General features: G+C 41.7%; 1 protein-coding gene across 2 annotated transcripts in view; it reads left to right on the top strand.

Moving 5' to 3' along the window:
- rars2 (arginyl-tRNA synthetase 2, mitochondrial) overlaps positions 1-15,037 on the top strand; it is a 76,118-nt gene that overhangs the window by 39,195 nt on the left and 21,886 nt on the right. For both annotated transcript variants that reach the window (XM_043686915.2, XM_087982298.1), the window contains 2 exons: positions 6,249-6,344; positions 11,581-11,641. In XM_043686915.2, the coding sequence (XP_043542850.2) occupies positions 6,249-6,344; positions 11,581-11,641 (157 nt within the window). The remainder of the gene's footprint in view (positions 1-6,248; positions 6,345-11,580; positions 11,642-15,037) is intronic.

Consider the following 15,037-nt stretch of genomic DNA (forward strand, 5'->3'; position numbering starts at 1 on the left):
AGCAAATCTTAGCAGGACTTATACACTTTATGGTAAGGTCCTAGGGAGTGTTGCTGAACAAAGAGACCTTGGAGAGCAGGTTCATTGCTCCTTGAAAGTGGAGTTGCAGGTAGATAGGATAGTGAAGAAGGCGTTTGGTATGCTTTCTTTATTGGTCAAAGTATTGAGTACAGGAGTTGGGAGGTAATGTTGCGGCTGTACAGGATATTGGTTAGGCCATCTTTGGAATATTGCATGCAATTCTGGTCTCCTTCCTATCGGAAAGATGTTGTGAAACTTGAAAGGGTTCAGAAAAGATTTACGAGGATGTTGCCGGGTTGGAGGATTTGCGCTATAGGGTGAAGCTGAACAGACTGGGGCTGTTTTCCCTGGAGTGTCGGAGGCTGAGGGATGACCTTGTAGAGATTTACAAAATTGAGGGGCATGGATAGGATAAATAGACAAAGTCTTTTCCCTGGGCTGGGGGAGTCCAGAACTAGAGGGTGAGAGGGGAAAGATATACAAGAGATCTAAGAGGCAACATTTTCACGCACAGAATGATACGTGTATGGAATGAGCTGCCAGAGGATGTGGTGGAAGCTGGTACAGTTGCAACATTTAAAAGGCATTTGGATGGGTGTATGAATAGGAGGGGTTTGGAGGGATATGGGCCAGGTGCTGGCAGGTGGGACTAGATTGGGTTGAGATATCTGGTCGGCGAGGACGGGTTGGACTGAAGGGTCTGTTTCTATGCTGTACATCTCTATGACTTAGAGCCCTCTGCACCTTGGAATTCCATCGTGTTTCTCCATTATTCTGGTGTAATATTCTGCTTTGTTTTAAACTCTTCCGACCAAAATGAATAACTTCGCATTTTCTCACATTGCACTCCATCTGCCAGATATTTGCCTGGCCTCTGTCTATATACATCTGCATCTTCCTTATGCCCTCTTCAGAATGTACTTTCCTACCTATCTTTGTGTCATCAACAAATATATCTACCATGCCTTTCCTCCCACCATTGATATCAATTGCCAAAGATTGAGGGCCCACCACGGATTCCTGCTGGATACCACTTGTTGCATTCTGCTAATCATACAAAGATCCATTTGTATATACTGTTTTCTGCCAGCCAGCCATTCATGTATCCATGCTAATATATTACCTCCAACAGTATGAACTCCTCCTTTGTACAAATCTTACTGCACGACATGATTTAATGTTTTAATAAGAAGACAGCTGGAAATGTGCACATGTTCAGCCAACATTTGAAAAGAAGGTCTCCTGGGTTGACATTCTTCAGAGCTGAGAGAGGAAATCTGGACGGTTACTTCCAAATGAGGTCAAGTCTTACAGTTCTGGAGCATGGGCCCACAGATGCCATGAGGCAGCAAGTTAAAGTGACCCAACAGAATTTCAGTACATGTTCTCCTAAATCATTTGAAGGATGTTGGGAATTAAAATGATCTTTGGTTCTCCTCAGACATTTAACCGTATTGATCTCATTGTACCAACGTACAAGTCCTGGATGAGCCCATGGGCTTGAAGGACTGACTCGTTCTTGTGCTCAGTGACGTTTGTCCAAAACTTTGTTTTATTTTGTTGGGACATAATGAAGAGGGAGATTGGGTGCTTTGGTGAAATTGGCAGCTTCAGTCTTCCCAGTGATTATCTTGGGTGAGCCAAAAGTCTCTCTCAGCTAGTGGGTTGGATGACTAGGACCAAGCAGTGGGGAGAGGTCAGAAGAGATGATAGGCAGGTAGAGCTTGGATGTTATCAGCAAACATATAGAATATAGCCAAGTGAGTTTGGAAAATCTTACCGCTAAGCAGCCTGAGGTATTAGATTTTGGGTGTTCACGATCACAGTTATCTAATATTGATAATCAACTATTGAATTCTCAGATAGTCTATACGTTTAAGAAGTAGTTACCTAGACAAAAAAAGATTTGCAGCCCATGATGATTGAAGCACTGTTATTCATCCTCTGGCGTCAATCTCATTAAAATTGTGAAAGCAGCATCCTAAATGTTTGGGAACCCTTCCCTGAGTCTTCCTTAAATGTCTCCTGGTCCAACTTCCACAGAAGCTAGCTGACTGACTCTGACTCTGACTTGGACTGCCTCCTACAACCCTCTGACCGTAACAAAACAAAAATCTACAATCAACCTGCCAGAGATGTTATGAGACGCCTCTGGGTCTCCTGATTCTGAGGTAGAGACACTGTCATTATGTTGCGAGAGTCCTAGGTGTTCAGCACAAAAGAGGAATGATGAAAGTGGGATTAATGCGCCCTATTTTTGGGCTGACACAGCATGGGTTGCCAATCACATGTCTGAATCCTTTTTAACCGTTGAATATGAGCCAACCACTTGCAATGTCAGCACAACTATTGTTACCCTCTCTGCCCACCTCCATTTTATGGTCAGTTTACCACTTTTTTTTTCATAAGAACAAACCGTTCTATTTCTCTGAAACAAATGGGACACCAGGTTTCAATAGGCTGGTAGCTTTTGTAATCATTATCTTTATAGCTTGCCATTTGTCCTTGTTTAAGAAACCATTTGTATGGGGAAAGGATAGAACTGTTGTACTATCAGTTACATGAGGTCTCATGTAAATACTTGAAAAATTCTATTTCATAGGGACCGCAGTCTCCAATAGACCACAACACACCTGGGGGGGGGTGGGGGTTGTGATTTTCTGCACAAATTATGACAAGATCCTCAGCTTCCTCCAATTTGGCTACTTGCACATCTCCAATTCCCAAGACTGTATTGTTGGTGGCTGTGCTTTCAGTTGACTAGACCCTAAACTTTGCAATCCCTTTTCTAAACCTCTTCACCGCAGTATAGTCTGCCCTCCTTTAAAACGGTAGGTTTCAATGTGTCAATTATCTAAGTTTTTGGTCAACTTTGCTCATGCCTCTGTGGCTTTAACTCCGATTTCATTTCATCATGCCTCGGATGTTAAATGTGGGCTGTATAAGGACAAGTTGTCCTTGTTGCTAAAGGATCAAATACTTCAAATGCGGTCTGAAAGCTGGTTGGAATTTTGGAGTTTTCCAGAAGACAGCAAATAACTAATTCCTACTGAAAGATATTAAAATGCAACTGACATTCTGCGTCCCAACGCCAGTCTAAGTATCATCTTCCCTGAAGAAAATTCTGGAATTCATTGTTTGTTTTTGTGATTTGTAGTCCCCCTCTGGTGCCACCTGACTTATTGTATTCAGATCAGCGCCCCATCTTAGTGAGTTTGCAGGCAATCTCTTAATTTTTCTCTCAGAATTTAGAACGGGTAACTTTTGGAAGTAAGCCTTTAATTTGCTTGACGAAAGTGAGGATTGCACATGCTGGAGATCAAAGTCAAGATTAGAGTAGTGCTGGAAAAACACAGCAGGTCAGGCAGCATCCGAGGAGCAGAAAAATCGACGTTTCGGGCAGGAGCCCTTCATCAGGATGAAGGAGCTCCTGATGAAGGCTTCCTTTAATCTGCTAGGTTCTTGATTATTCCATTGGTAACTGATTTTTCTAATGTACATCACATAGCGAGTAGATTCATTGTAAAACTGAGGGAAAATTGGTATCAACTTAGATTACATCATTTAGGCAAGTCATTGAACCTTCTGGCAGGTGGATGTGAAAGACCCCATGGCATGTTTTTTTGAAGGAGAGCAGGAAGGTCTATTTTCTGATCTATACTTTTCTTATCTCGTACTTCACTGATAGTTAAGCCAGCTATTAATTGCTTTTACTTTAAAAATGCATTAATTAAATATACAGTAATAAGGGATGTGATGAGGTGCTCCCTTTGTTTGATATCTAGATTGATCTAATCGATAAAATTAACATTAAGAAAGGGTATTTATGTTCTCTGTAAGCTGCGTGTCTGTGCAGAAACCTGAAAACTCTCAAACACACCCACATCAAAAGTTTAAAGGCACCATGTATTTGAGCAAATGACCCAGTCACACCAGCGGAAACAAAATGAGAGATCAAATCTCTGAGGTCTTGATCACATTATCTGGGCTGGTTTCAGTGGAGTACTTTCAAGGTGTTGCACTGTCTTAAGGTATGGCATTTGGCAAGATATTAAGTTTTTTTCTGTTTGTCTCCTCTGGTGAACAGGATCGTCCAGACACTGTTTAAGAAGAACAGAGAATCTTGTATCATCCTGGTCGGTAAATTATAATGTCCAAAATATCAGTGGGCACTTTAATCACATGCAGCTTCCTCCAGGCTCCAGGTGTAGGGAGAGAGCAATATCTGATGAAATTGAGTTCTGAGGAAGGGTCACTGGATCCAAAATGTTAACTCTGATTTTTCTCTATGGGTGCTGCCACACCTGTTTCCTTCAGAGTGATTGGGCATGATGCCTTTAAAACTTTGTGCATGTGAGGTCACCAGGAGCTGACGTCTGCTTGGGAGTCTTCAGGTTCCTGCTCAGACACACAGCAATTTCTGTTTTTGTTTCTGATGAAATTGGGTTGGGTTGGAAAGAATATGGAGTCCTTTCCCATTCAGAATTATCAAAAGCAAATTGTGGTCACTTCTTTGTTTGCTTTTGGATCCCGTTGTTATGTTTGCGACTGTTTACTTAACTAACACTAATCACTCCATTCATTGTAAAATGCTTTATGATATTCTGGGAAGGGAATAAATAGCAACCGTTGTCACACATCAAATAAGATTTCATTACAAGTGAGTGTGGCACAAAGCCAATACCTCCAAGGTTAATTTTGTATGCAGTATTTATAATCAGTTATGCAAATAATGGTCCAACTTTTTTTAAAAAATATCATTGGACAAATTGGATCTCAAATTGAAATCTGGCCTGATAGAAAATATATTGTTTTATTTTTATTTGACACACTGTCATTCATGGAAGCACAGCACACAATGCTGCAAGTCTGGTTTTAACAATTAACACAAATTTGTTATATTAAGGAAAATATAAAATAGAATAAAGCAAGCTATTTACATGTAGCACAATTGTGTAAAAATACAATATTCCAGCTATCCTAATAGCATCTCTTTACAGTACTCAAACACCAGAGAATTCTCTTCTCTGACACATCTATAGCTTTGACAGTTTGATAACTTCTTCCTTGAGTATTCATGTAACTGAGCTTCTACTTTGAGTAACCCCTTTGGGATACTAACCAAATACGTCTGGCCCGAAACGTTCACTCTGAGGGAACCTGTTTTCTAACTTTTCTGAACTAACTGCTGTCTTGAGGAGAAAAAGTCTTATACACCAAACATCAACTAGGGCTTCAGTAAACTGAAACTAAAAGCTTTCCAAGCAATGGATGCTTCCCTTCAGCAAAAAAGATCAATTCATGATCCTTCTAACTGAAAGCTAGCTAATGCTCTTCAGCATTTACTCTGCCCACTCTTAAAACTCTCTGAATGCAAACCAGTTAGCATTGTCACTTCAGGAAGCTTCTCTCATTCTCATTTCAAAACTAAACCATGGCCCCAGAACTACTCACCAATAAAGTGATATTAAAATATATAAAAATTGGATACCTTGCGCCTCAAAATCGAGACTTTGCCTAACATCACATATAGAGTCATAGAGATGTACAGCATGGAAACAGACCCTTTGGTCCAACCTGTCCATACCGACCAGATATCCCAACCCAATCTAGTCCCACCTGCCAGCACCCGGCCCATATCCCTCCAAACCCCTCCTATTCATATACCCATCCTGATGCCTTTTAAATGTTGCAATTGTACCAGCCTCCACCACATCCTCTGGCAGCTCATTCCATACACGTACCACCCTCTGCGTGAAGAAGTTACCACTTAGGTCGCTTTTCTACCTTTCCTCTCTCACCCTAAACTATGCCCTCTAGTACTGGACTCCCCCAGCCCAGGGAAAAGACTTTGTCTATTTATCCTATCCATGCCCCTCATGATTTATTAAACCTCTATAAGGTCACCCCTCAGCCTCCGCTCCAGGGAAAACAGCTCCAACCTATTCAACCTTTCCCTACAGCTCCAATCCTTCAACCCTGGCAACATCCTTGTAAATCTTTTCTGAACCCTTTCAAGTTTCACAACATGAAACAACATCAACCTTGAGTTAAGCCAGTCTTTCTTTCTTGTTAAACATTCATCTGTCAAAAACATAAAAATCCATCATATAGAGTGGTGCTGTATATGACAATGACAAATTCAGTTTTCTTTATTTCTCCGTTTCAAATGACAAAAATATGCAAACAAAGTAATGGAAAATTTGCCTCTGTGTTTTTCTCCAAAGGCAAGGAACTGGAGTAGTCGATCTTTCACCAAACGGTGACCTCTCAGCTTATGCCAAGGTGCTTCGCCCTGATGGAACAACCCTTTACTTGACCAGGTAATTCTTCCCCATGATTGGTGTATTTTTGTTCCTATATGTTAAAGTATTGGTGAAATTTACATATTATCCATCCAAACATTCACATCTGAAACTATTATATTTGGTCAAGCTATACTTTACCATACTTTCTGCCACCTACAAACAGCCCCTGCCACTAGGGATAAGTGTCCCTCCACACCCCTATCTTTGTTTCAGACCATTCACTTGTCAGATCCACGCCCCACCCACCCACCAGTCCACGCCCCATTCCCAGCACCTTCCCCTGCCAACGAAAGAAGTGCAAAACCTGCACCCACACCTTTTTCCACCCCCCCCCCCCCCCCCACCTCCGTCCAAGGCCCCAAAGGATCCTTCCACACATGTCATCTACTGTATCCATTGTACCCGATATGGACTCCTATACGTTGGGGAGACAGGACATCAGCTTGTGGATGGCTTCAAAGAATGTCTCTGGGACACCCGCACCAACCAACTAACCCCACCCCCCATGGCTGAACACTTCAACTCCCCCTCCCTCTCCACCAAGGACATGCTGGTCCTGGGCCGTCTCCATTGTTAAACCCTAACCTCCTGACGCCTGGAGGAAGAATGCCTCATCTTCCATCTGGGGACCCTGCATCCACACTGGCTCAATGTGGATTTTACTAGTTTCCTCATTCCCCCTCCCTCCCCCTAATCTCAATCCCAAGCCTCCAACTCAGCATCACCCTCATGACCTGTCCATCTTCTTTCTCACCTATCCATTCCACCCTCCTCTCTGTCCTTTCATCTCTCTCTTCCCCCGTCTCTCCCCCCAATCTTCATCTACCTATCACATTCCCAGCTACATTTCCCCCCCAAGCCACATACCCCCTCCCACTTATCTCTCAGCAGCCCTCCCTGGCCCACAAGCCTCATTCCTGATGAAGGGCTTGTGCCTAAAACATCGATTCTCCTGCTCCTCGGATGGTGCCTGACTGGCTTGCTCTTCCAGTGCCATACTCTCGACTATACCAGCTGTATGTCTGCACTGGCAATGCTTTGTTCTTTCCTATAGGTTTCCACATTTTCTTTTAAGCTTGAAGGGAGTTATAAAATGGCTGCAATTAAGGTCAGGAACAATGGTTTTAACAAAGGTAAACCTTCAAAGTTTGTGAGAAGATTTGTAGATCGGGTGCTCGTTGCTGTGGTTCTGTTCGCCGAGCTGGAAGTTTTTGTTGCAAATGTTTCATCCCCTGTCTAGGTGACACCCTCCGTGCTTGGGAGCCTCCTGTGAAGCGCTTCTGTGGTGTTTCCTCCGGCATTTATAGTGGCCTGTCCCTGCCGCGTCCGGTTGTCAGTTTCAGCTGTCCGCTGTAGTGGCTGGTATATTGGGTCCAGGTCGATATGTTTGTTGATGGAGTTTGTGGATGAGTGCCATGCTTCTAGGAATTCCCTGGCTGTTCTTTGTTTGGCTTGCCCTATAATGGTAGTGTTGTCCCAGTCGAATTCATGTTGCTTGTCGTCTGTGTGTGTGGCTACTAAGGATAGCTGGTCGTGGCGTTTCGTGGCTAGTTGATGTTCGTGGACAACAAGCAACATGAATTCGACTGGGACAACACTACCATTATAGGGCAAGCCAAACAAAGAACAGCCAGGAAATTCCTAGAAGCATGGCACTCCTCCACAAACTCCATCAACAAACACATCGACCTGGACCCAATATACCGGCCACTACAGCAGACAGCTGAAACTGACAACCGGAAGCAGCAGGGACAGGCCACTATAAATGCCGGAGGAAACACCACAGAAGCGCTTCACAGGAGGCTCCCAAGCACTGAGGATGTCACCTAGACAGGGGACGAAACGTTTGCAACAAAAACTTCCAGCTCGGCGAACAGAACCACAGCAAAGTTAAACCTATCCATCACTGATTAGTACTCTTACCATGAGCCATTTTGAGCTGAGTCTAAATTTACAAAATTGGATTTGCTCTGCATAAGTTAAAGTAAAAATTAAAAAGGTTGAAGTTGGAACATTTAGCTGTAATTAGCTATTGACTCTGTGCAACAGCAAGAATGCTGATGGACCAATACTCCACATCAGTGTTGCAGTCCTAAGGCTGATGTTCACTTCCTTGTGCAGATAGTTTTCAGTCATGACGTTGTGAAGAGAAAGGTGTAAGAGATGAGATGAACTGCTTTCTCCTTGTGAAAGAACAAATTCAAGCAGATGGGTCACTTCAGCCTGCTGTTGTAAATTGCTGCAGTCAATTAAAGATTCATGGGCAGAGATTTGGAGAGAAAACCTTACTAAGTCCTTCATCCTGGGAAATGTGGTGTGCCTTTGTCGGAAGACATTTGAGAAGAAAAGAGTTAGTTATGTCACTGAAAGCCCGCAAAATTTCTGCAATTGATTATTGTTAAGAATAATTGAGACACTGTAAAAAGTGTTATTAAATCATGTCCTTGGGGGAGTTGATGTGGTTGGCCACAGGACAGTGAGGTTGTTTTATGCATGTGGACCAGAGATGTTCCCTGAACTGCTCTGAGTTGGTGTCCTGTCTTCCCAATATAGATCAAGCGCCAACGCACGGAGCATTTCAAGGAACATCTCTGGTCTGCACACACCAACCAACCCTACCACCCTGTGGCCAACCACATCAACTCCCCCCTCCCTCTCCCCCTCCCCCAAGGACATGCAGTGGAGGTGGCCCAGGATTTGCCAAATCAAAGTCACCCACTGACTGGAGGAAGAACACCTCATCTTCCACCTTGGGGCCCTTCAACCACACCACACTACATCAGCTTCAACAGTTTCCAAATCTCTCCTCCCCCCACTTCATTCCAGAACCGACCCTCCAACTCTGCACAGTCCTGTTGAACTATCCTACATGTCCATCTTCCTTCCCACCTATCTGCTCCATCCTCTGCTCCGACCTATCACAATCACCTCCTACCTGGATCTCCCTGTGGCCATCCCACCTACCTACCCCCAGCCCCAGCCCCACCTCCTATTTGTATCTGAGCACCTCCCCCATCCCATTCCTGATGAAGGGCTTTTGCCCAAAAGGTCGATGTTCCTGCTCTTCAGAAGCTGCCTGACCTTGTACTTTTTCCAGCGCCATGCATTTTGACTCTGACTCTCCAGCATCTGCAGTTCTCACTCTTTCCACTTTGAATAGCTGAATGCTGTGGACTATAAACCAGAGAGCTTTCCAGAGGCAGATTTCGCCCATCGACTTTACGCTGTTCACCGCTGACTTGATCTCATGAGAATTTTGAATTGTACTTTTTCCCCATTTACGTCGTGGGTAATATGTTTGATCAGATATGCAGAAAGCTAATTGATTTTCAAAGTGGTAGATTGTACACAATGAAAATAATTAGATATGTTTTTAACAACTGACTTTTTCTTTGTTTACATAAGGAGTTGACTGTATCCACCCTTTTGTCTCCAATTACTCTCTACCCTTGAATTTTGATTAGGAGATGCGGTAGCAAAGCTAGACCATTTGGTAGTCCATTTACATTGAGAAGTATTTATCTTTATCGTTATCTTCCACCTTGGTATCAACCCCCAGAATCCTGCACATCCTGGTGTTGTCAATTAAATCAGTTTGGAAATATCATGTGTTCTGTAGAATCATTGTTCATTGCCTTTCCAGAGCATGGCCAATTTGAGACCACAAACATCTTCCTTCCCACGTAGGCATTTTCAGTTTTGCATTTTCCAATGTTTAGACAATGTCTAAAAGGATATTGTAACCCAACAGTTCAAATAACTTGAATTGGCATTTTTAAAAACCTGTTTCCCTTGCTACATTCAGTCCATTCCCTGGAAGAGATTATCCTCCTCTGCCAACACGTTGAATTATCATAGAGTCCTACCCATGAGGTGTCACAAATATGTGGGTGAGGTGTTGCCTAAAAACAAATGCAAAACAACTCTCTGTTCGTGTTCTAATTTTTTGTTGTATCTTTAGCTGTAATAAAATATTTGGTGCAAGTTATTCCCACCTCTACAAATTGTTTGTTTGAATGAAAATGGTGAGGCTTATGAATAGTTTGCACGTTTACAGATAATCAATCATTTATGTTAAATAAATGGTGTAAATGTCTTTCCCAGTTCACCTTCCAGTCGGTGAGCAGATCTTTTTAATAGCTGTAATATATTTGCTTACTTGAATCAATGCTTCTGCAGAGAGTTTCTACATCATTAAAGTAAAACTAAGACTTTTTATTATGTGTGGATATGGGGATATTTTAAAGGTCTGTAATTAGAAATGGGTGTGTCTTGGTGCAGTACTGAAATTATAATCATAAGCTTTCTACTTTTTTTACGGTGGGACATTTCAAACAACATTAGTAAGCTCTTCGAGCTAAAGAAAATATGCAAAATGTACCTTCGCATGGAAATATGTCAATAGTAGAAGATAAAATGAAAAACATCAGCTTTTTTTTTCACGAGCAGATGAGAGAAAGGTTCAGTGATGGAAATAAAGACTAACAGGAAATATCAAAGTGGAAGAATGTTACAAATATCCCTTGCATCATATGTTATTATTTCATTCGTAATGATGTATTACCAGACATCACGACTGTGTGGCCTGATTTTTCCCTAAGTTTCCATTACTGTTTAAAGCAGCAGATTGCTCTGCTCTGTGTTAATTTATAGGCCAGCTTTGTAAAAATAGACTGTTTAGATCTGCTGTTAACTACCTTCCTCAATTTCCTGAACAAGGGAGTACAATGGATATCCTCTTTAGTGAATGACACCAGGGTGAAATTTTAATTCGTTCACTTTTAGAATTAAAATCAGAGCATTGATTTCTGTATTAAGTGTAAACACTGCATTATTTCTGCTAGTGTAAACTAATGAACGTATTTTGTTTGCAACGGTATTGTCTAAATTTGAACAACTTGTCTGTATCACCCCAAAATTGAGATGCGGTTCATTGAAGAATATCAACATTTGCAGAAAATTTACTCCAAAACTTGAAAACAATTGTTCACATATGTTTGCTCTCCTTTGGTTGCCTGTGTTTTGGACGACGAACAACGATAAGTGAGCAATTCACCACATAATATATTATTAAACTGCCGGAGGTATGGGATCTTTTGCTCCTTTTACGTTGTGAAAGAGAACACCCATTTGTAAGGTTTGGTACCTGATCTACTTGATGGGAGGCATTTTGATTTTCAGCAAAAAAATATTGAAACAAGAGATATCATCCATGGAAATAATTGCTGTTCTTTCACTATTTTGTTTACAGAGATATTGCAGCTGCCATAGATCGAATGGAGAAATATAATTTTGACCAAATGATTTATGTGGTAGGTAACTAAAGTGTTTTAACAAGAACTGCCCTTGGGAGCCTGAGAATTCATGTAACTTGCAGTTTGGTTTTTAATTAAGCAGTTTGGATGTACAATCATTATTTCTACTACCTTTTATTTCCATTCTGAGGGAATTCTTTTTAACTGGAGTACTCAAAAGATTGAATAATGTCAAATTAAATGAAAGATCTGATGAAACTTGCATGAAATTATCTTGCTAAAGTTGAAACTGCTGTTTTTGAGAAATATTTGTCTGTGTTAGAATAACATAGCCAGAATAAAGCCATGTGACTTGCTTGGCACAACACAATATTAATAATTTTCAAGGAATTCATAAACTTTATGCATGAATTGGTCTGTTCAAATTTTCAAAGCCTCTCTTAAAATTCATTTTCTCCTATTTTTCCCATCGTTTACTTTCTCTCACACACACACACACACACACACACACACACCTGTTGAGCCGTTGTGAGACTGCAAGCCTTAATTTGTATCCTAAAGATATTCTGTCCAATAATGAATTCAGTGTTAAATGTAAGAGCTCTGCTGTCTGATTTGGGGTAGCAAATGTATTCCTATAAAAAGACGGTAGCTGAAAGGTCAGACATTCAGAAGCAAATATTGTTGATGAAGCAAAAGTTAATTTACACTGACCAGACTACCCTGACTATCCATTTCTATCAGTGAGAACTGCCAGTAAATTTGAGAATGAGCCCGACATGCTTCACAGAGATATAATCAGACAAAACAGAGGCTCTTAAACAAGCAGGTATTAATTTGTGATCAAAAGACCGGTCAGAGGAAGGTTTAAAGCACATCTGAAGGAAACTATGGAGTCAGAGGTGAATAAGGGGATTCCAAAGGATGATATCAGGGAGACTAAAACCAAGCATCAGTAGTTGAAGGAGGCAACAGGCAGGCATGTGAGACCTGATCTGAAGGTTCTGAAGAACTCTGCTGGGTTGTAGACCTTGGGAAGTTGCAAGACTATGATAGGGGAGAACTTTAAATTCAGTTGGTTGATGGATAGAGGGCCAGTGTATCTTAGTGAGCTGGGATGATTGGTGAAGAGGACTTCATGTTGGATAAAGTGTATACAGCAGAGTTTTAAATTTGCAGAGTGTGCAAGATGAGGCAGAGATGGAGATGGGCACTGTTAACGGGCACAGGGTGGTAAAAACAATGACTGCAGATGCTGGAAACCAGATTCTGGGTTAGTGGTGCTGGAAGAGCACAGCAGTTCAGGCAGCATCCAAGGAGCTTCGAAATCGACGTTTCGGGCAAAAGCCCTTCATCACAGCATGCAATAGCTAGGGCTACGTGACCCCACAACTAACTCTCGCAGTCAAAACGCTGCATTCTTGCTACATGTATTGTGAATGATATCAGCAGTTAAGCTAATAAGAGGAGGATCAGTGAATTTTATCACCTTCAATGATGATAGTTCCAGAGACCTGAGCACTGGAGGCAAGAGTTTCAATCATCATTTGTCCAGAATTGCCAGTGGCTTTGTATCTCATGGTGGGCATCTCCAGACAGATCTTCAGCCAATGCAGTTCACTCATTGGCACCAACAAAGTAACTGATTACACTGGCTACATCACAAACTATCCTGAATGACTGTGTTTCCCAACTACCCTCAACCGAGCCATTCCAGTACAGCTACCTGGCACGTGGAGAATTGCTTGCACTTTTTTCTGTTCAGAACACACATCCAATCTGCCTGTGTGTACTTGATCATGAGGAAGCTGATGAGAATCAGATGTTATTCACTAATAGCCTGTCCACCAATGCGGAGGTTGGGTTCTGTGTCTAATGTTTGGCTTAACCCTCATGGCAGCTTTGGGTCAAAAACAGAGGAAGAGACAGGGATTTGTGTGTGGGCAGTGGGATGGATGGTGCAGGGTCAGATAATTCTTTTGTGGACCCCAGGGAAACTGGGTAGGGAAAAAAATCCATGACTTTGTTGTGATTCAATGCGTAAGGTTAGGACTGAGCAACTGGTATGAATGTCATGTGGTAACTCCATTTTCAACTTGATCATAAAACAATAAAAACTTCAGCGTGAGCGACACAAAGACCTATTGACCCGTGTTTTGTTGACAGAAAAAAAAATCAATGGTGCTCACTGTTTGTTATGCATACTCTTACAAAATATAGCAGGCTTTTACAGTACGGTTTACACTAATTAGAAATGAACTTCTGCCTGATCTTCTACTGAGGATTTGGGGCCTGTGTAGACAGGGTTAAATACATATCTTTTCAGTCAATCAGATTGAAACATGCAGAATCTAAACCAGGAAGTGTAAGTTAGAATATTTAATTGAATGTAAAATCATTTACAGAAAGCAAAATAAAGAGCGAGAAAGAAAGATGGGAGTTGGAGAGAGAGAGAGAGAAAGAGAGATAAGAGACAAAGCAAAGGTAAAATTTATTTTTTGTTTTAAATCTCCAATAATTAAAATCTGAGGGAATGACATTGTACTTCTGTTTAAAAAAAAGATACATTTGTAGTGCCAGAGACATGGCTTGTCAATAATTATGGCTTATCGTTCTATTAAACATGCAGTTACACTTGAATGGGCAGCCTCTAACTTTTTATCCATTTAAAGGGTGTCTGATGGATAACTACTGCAATTTCTTTTGTGTGTGGGAATAGTGAGACTGTTGATCAGGTATAGGAAAGGTTCTGCAGGATAAGGGCAGCTTAAAACGCAACTCACTGATATCGATGTTTAATTGCATCTATGAGTACACTGGAAGTTTTTGTCCAGTTTAATACAAGTGAATGCTGCTAGCCTTGCCCTTATGCAAACTGCAAACTCTAGATCATTTCTAGTCTTCTAGTTCATGCAGTAATATAGGATGATGGAACATACAATAACATTTTCATTTTTTTTTCCTCTTGTGAGAGGAGAAGCTGTATTTCAGTAACATTTGAAAATCTTGAAAGCCATGAGCAAGCGAAATACTTGGCATGGTACATGTTCTGAGAGTGGGGAAATTGCCTTGTGTGGGAGCAGTGGGAAATGTTTTTGAAAGTGTAACAATTACAGAGACTAACAGCTAGGTTTCCCTGTAACCGGGATGTCCGATTTGACTTGTTTGATCATCGTTCTCTTGCCAGGCCTTGAAAATTGGAGCGATGAGGAGAGAGAGAGAGTTTTTTTCCTGAGAACACAGGAAGCTGGGGTGGGAGGGGGGAGGGACACTGATGTAGTTGCGACACACAAAGTAACAGAGGACCTGGATAGAGTGACCAAGGGGGATCTGCTCCCCTACCTGAGAGGTCACTTTCCAGAGGGTACACATTCAAGGTGACTGGTAAAATGATTAGAGGACATGAGACAAGTTTCTTGTCCAGAGGGTGGGGGCTATCAGGCATGTGTTCCT

This window comes from Chiloscyllium plagiosum, unplaced genomic scaffold (assembly GCF_037043375.1).
Source record: "Chiloscyllium plagiosum isolate Xiang-an unplaced genomic scaffold, Cpla_swu_hap1 HiC_scaffold_3, whole genome shotgun sequence".
In the NCBI taxonomy this organism is placed as follows: domain Eukaryota; kingdom Metazoa; phylum Chordata; class Chondrichthyes; order Orectolobiformes; family Hemiscylliidae; genus Chiloscyllium; species Chiloscyllium plagiosum.